The sequence below is a fragment of the Anneissia japonica genome, unplaced genomic scaffold (genome assembly GCF_011630105.1).
Source record: "Anneissia japonica isolate Jap-2015-1 unplaced genomic scaffold, ASM1163010v1 scaffold987_len1640505_cov201, whole genome shotgun sequence".
Classification (NCBI taxonomy): domain Eukaryota; kingdom Metazoa; phylum Echinodermata; class Crinoidea; order Comatulida; family Comatulidae; genus Anneissia; species Anneissia japonica.
Window position 1 is genome coordinate 441,632 of NW_022714175.1, and position 5,165 is coordinate 446,796.

A 5,165-nucleotide genomic window follows, 5' to 3' on the forward strand; every position below is an offset into this window, starting at 1 on the left:
TCCGAAAACATTTGGTTGACATTTTCCATGTGTGGTGTGAGATTTCAGATTTGACCCAGATATAGTGGTGATCATTTAACTGTAAAACTAGCTAACACTTGTATCTGGAAGAAAATGCAGCGGTATCCATCATGCCCAAATTGTTGCAAAAGCTTCCGTGGCCAAGGTGAGCTGACGAAAACTGCTCGAATACGATTGGGCTAGGCCTAGCCTAGCTAGGCCTAGGCTTACCTGGTCCACCCAGAGCGCCTAGCCTAGGCCTAACCCAAGCAAAGGTCTGGCCTAGGCTTAGTTTGGCCTTAGTAGGCTTTGGCCAGATTGTGTCCTTGCTTTTTTGTGGCCTTTTGTTGAGATCAAACAAATTTTTTAGCTGTTCATCTTCTTTGCAAGTTGGAATGATTTACCATCATTAGTGAAAGTTGCTGCTAGTTTTGTGTGGGCCTAGCCTAGGAGTAGTACTAGTAGTAGGCCTAGGCTATGCTAGGCTGCGTAAAAATGCAACTGACAGATGACAAAAATATTAAAGCCCACTTTTTGCATAATTTTATTGAATCCTGAGGTAAATGGAACATGATGCTAAAATTCGAATTTTTTTAAGAGAAAAATTCTATTTGTTTATGGGCATCTGGGAGACAGACTTTTTACTGGAATTAATATGTTCATATTTCTTTATTTTAATTAAGTAAGTGGATATAATTACTTGACCATAAAAAAATCAGTAAACGATATATTTACGTGAAATAAATAATGCATGCTCAGTCATGCTTCTAGTTAAATGTTCAACTTTCATCACTCAAAATTAGTGTCGACCCAAGCCGCGGTGCCCAAACTCACCACGGCACTGATTTGCAGAGGCCCTTTTGTTGGCAAGTTACTATGAATCTACGGTGTACGCAAATCAAATCCCCCAACGTGGAAGTGTTTAGAGTCATGTTAAATTACATTAACTTGAACAAACAATTTTTTTGTACAAACAAATGAGTTTCTACTCATTAAAAAGCCACTATTATTACATGATCAATTCAACGGCAAAGCAATACACCCGGGGAATATCTGAATTGGATGAATGAATTTTTGTAAACAGTTTACAACAGGGAGGTTTGACATTCGTAAATATATATTTAGTTATAATGTTACTGTTCTTATTAAACATAATTAAATTTGCTACAGTATTATGTATTTCAATCATTAAATAGATTATTGAATCATTTTGATAATGAGCCAAAAATAAGCCTATTTGTATTCTTTTCACTCTACTCATGTCATGACCACAGTGTACGAGCGAGGCTGTTTATTCCACATGGTCTCTGCATCCATATTTTCTAGACACATGCACAGCATGGCATTTCAGTGTTATTTTTGTTAGTGTTTGAATAAAACATTAAAAATACAGTATTTGTTTTGTATTACTTTATTCGTAAAATGATCAAATATATTGCAGAAAATACACAATATTCGTTGTTTACTTTTTGCTTCATAGCATACCTTTTAGAGTTTGGATCACATGCTCTCTAAATGTGGTCTTTCTCGGATGTCTTTCGTGCTCTTAATTGGGGTTCGACAGCTCGACCTGACTAAAGACTATGTTAACGTTGCTGTTTTTGTTATTGACAATGTCGGTAAATGTGTTTAAATGAAAACATTAAAGTGTTATTATAATTAATATTACGCCTAGAGGAATATTTTTTTGATTTCGTGGTAGGCTTAATTGGGTGCTAGGTTTAGCAGGGAACCTCCATGTTTTGTCGTAGGGCTAGTATTTTACATTGTCAAGTGTGTTCATTCAACAAATGATGGGAGTAAAATGAAAAGAAAACAAATATTTTTAGCTCATAATATCACTTATTTGAAAAGTAAATTAAACACAATGATTTAATACATACTATAGTATTGTAGGAAATTAGATTACGTTTGATAAAAACAAAAGTATAATAAAATCAGTGCTGTGGTAAGCTTTTGGAATTGCGGCTTGGTCTGCCGACACTTATTTCAAGTGAACGATAATGTAAGTTTATGACTGTCCATTCTCGTAAGTATATCGTTTGTTTACGGTCATGTAAATATATCCACTTCCTTTAATTAATCAGGCCTGGGCCCTAGATTCAATTGATATACAGTGAATACTCTTTCATAACATGTGATGAATTTTTTTGCAGACCCTGTAGGAAGCCTGTTTCCACATCTGCTTCAGTGTGGTCATACATTCTGCAGAAGCTGTCTACTGAAGTTAATGCGGATCACCAGAACCAATGTAATTTGTCCCATCTGTAAGGTAATACTGCTGCGCTAATTAGAGGGAGAGGAGAGCTTAAATAAATAATAATTATAATTATAAGGCCAAAAAAAATTGTTGTTTTCCCTCCTCACTCAAAAAAACTCACTGAAAAAATAGGGGCGAAAAAACAAAAAAACTGATGTGAGTCAATTTATCTTTATTTTTTGCCACATGCCCTACTAATTAGTCTAAATTTGTTGTCTGATGCAAGATATTGCCATTCTAGGCCTCTGTGGGTTATTTTTATTCCATCTGATGAGAATTAAAAAATAAATTAATTTAAAAAAAACTTTTTCACCCGCCCCTATTTATCATTTTTGAAAAAAGAAGGGCAAACAAACAATTTATTTTATTTGGCCTAATAATAATAATAATAATAATAATAATGTATTCATATGCTGTAGCATCTAATAATATAAACAAACTTACAAGCTTAATGACAGAAATGGAAAAATAAACAGTAAAATAGCAGCAATATTAAACTCTGGCCAAGTAGGAGTGTAATGTGTGCCTGAGATGGTAAGACTCAAATAGTTTTGCTTACAGTTGTTAATGTTAAATCGCTGTTCTATGTGGCAATTATTATGCTGTTAATCCACAAAATTTAGTTTATTCAAGATGTATTGTTATAATAATATTATTGATCTCTGCTGGTTAGTGGATGTGTTCATGAGTAATTAATATTGTTATTCATTATTATTAATGAGATTGTATTTTCAGACCGCAACTCCGACACCACTAAAGGAAGTTAGCATTGATGAACTGCCTTCTGATTTCTACATTCTTGGTGTTCTGTTAACAATGAGTAAAAAGCAAGTGACTCAGTAAGTATTTCTTCAAAATCGACTTTTCTCCTAAGCCCTGTCACCATATAGCTTCTAGTTCCCTAAAACAACACTCACGAAACATGCATTCGCAAGCACATGCATTTTTTGGACACCACATATGTTTGTGGGACAATATATGTTTGTCTGAAACATGTGTTTTTGTGGGACAAGTGTATATTCTTTACCCTATTCTGATTGGTTGTGGGACAACACATGTGTTTGTGACCATGTTCTGATTGGTCAGTTCTGAAGTTTGATTTACACTCTGGAAAGGTAAATTCTGATTTAAATTCCTGCACACTGAATCCCATGCTTCCATTTCTAATCTAAAAGTAATAATTGGTCTTTATCACCATATGTATTTTAAATTATTTATCATTATTTTTTTGGCATTTACAGAAAGGGTGAAGGCAAGTTTGTTCCAAGAAAACATGATCATCCAGTCGAGACTACCAGTAATGTTCCTGAAGTCTTTAGGCAATTTAAGGAGAAGGTTACAGGAGGTATGCAATGGAGCTGTAGCATTGAGGTTTGGATGCTTGCTTTGAGGGCACTCTGGACTTGTACAGGCTTGACTACCTTTACCTCTCTTGTTACTGTTTAGTACAGACTGTTTTGTGACCTCATAATTAATTTTAATGCGAGGCTGGAAGCTTATCTATATCTGCTCATGTTTCAGCTAATTCTACCATTATCATTCTTGTCTTTCTTTATAGAGAATGAAGATATGTGTGTAGAGTGTATAAAAAAGCCAGCAACCTGCATGTGTGCAAAGTGTAACTGCCTTCTATGTGGTGTTTGCTTCGACAAAATCCACCAGAATTCCAGAATCTTAATGATGCATCAAGCAACTCCTCTCAAACAAAAAGGGTAAGTGTCTTATTTTAGTTATTTTATAATTTTTGTAAGTTCTACTATAGGCCCACCATGGTTACAGTTCAAGCCCACAATCCAACTTTAGAGAAATTTTCATGCAAAAGTAATTTTCACGTAAAGCTCTGTCCAGATTGTCATATTTTCTTTTTCAAACTGTTGTATGCCCATAAATAGTGATGATATGCCTTTATATGATCATGATGTGATTATTGGTGATTATGTAATGTCTACATGCCTGAGTAACAGGTGATCAATAGACTATGAAAGTATGACTGGCTGTGTGTGTGTGTGTGTGTTCTAGGCAGTTGAAGTTAAGCCATTGTGTTGTTATGAGCATGCAATGATTTCACCAGTTTTCAGTGTTGTGTTGTTGATCCTGAAAGTTGTCAGTGAGCAATTCAGTGAAAGAAATAAAGTGTTTTGACAGCAACTATTTCACTTGTAAAGCTGCGTTTATTCAGTATTTGTTCATACCAACTCCTTTTACTGCTATGTGACAATAAAAGTCTGGTCAGGGCCTAAGGCCTGGGCTTGACCTATCTACCAATTTTATTGCAGGTTTATATCCCACGTTATTTTTTTTTAATCCTACATTTTGTTTCTGAAAGAAATTTAATGTTAAAATATGTTATAATTTTATGACATGATTCTTTTATTTTATTCAATAGTATATTGCTACAAAGGGGTAGGCCTAGGTTAGAGTTGAGTGGCACAGTGGTAAGACTTGAGGCTTTCAATTGTAGGGTGATATGAGCAAGACTGACGCTGGGCGTATAGCATGTGTTTGTGATAGAGAAGAAAGAAGTGGATTGATAGTTAGATGTTATCGTAAAATGGTTTTCCAATTTTTGTAGGAGCACTGACACCTGTAGAGACCATTCTATGAAAACCTTGGATTTTTTTTGTAGAGAAGATACATGCATGCACCCTGTATGTGCAAACTGTTGTATCATTGGTAGCCACAAGGGGCACTCTATTCAGCAAATTGAAGAAAGGGTAAGTTATTCAGGGGTAGATTTAGGGGGTGGGGAGCTGGCCCTGGCCCCACCTTTTGGAAGGTAAGAGAAAGAAAAAGAAAGAAATTGGATCACCCAAAAGTCTTAGAGGTTATTTTTCAGGCGTCTAGAGCACAAAAATTTCGCAGGGGAATGCCCCCGACCCCCTAAGATAGTGTTCTCAAGTGACCC

At 35.4% G+C, this 5,165-nt stretch overlaps 1 protein-coding gene across 1 annotated transcript in view; it reads left to right on the top strand.

Moving 5' to 3' along the window:
* Positions 1–5,165, top strand: part of LOC117108935 (RING finger protein 17-like) — a gene marked incomplete in the record, with an annotated part of 110,795 nt that continues 105,630 nt past the window's right edge. Inside the window, 6 exon segments of the mRNA XM_033251119.1 lie at positions 1–166; positions 2,157–2,272; positions 2,996–3,099; positions 3,502–3,605; positions 3,819–3,972; positions 4,833–4,974. Coding sequence (XP_033107010.1) covers positions 115–166; positions 2,157–2,272; positions 2,996–3,099; positions 3,502–3,605; positions 3,819–3,972; positions 4,833–4,974 — 672 coding nt within the window.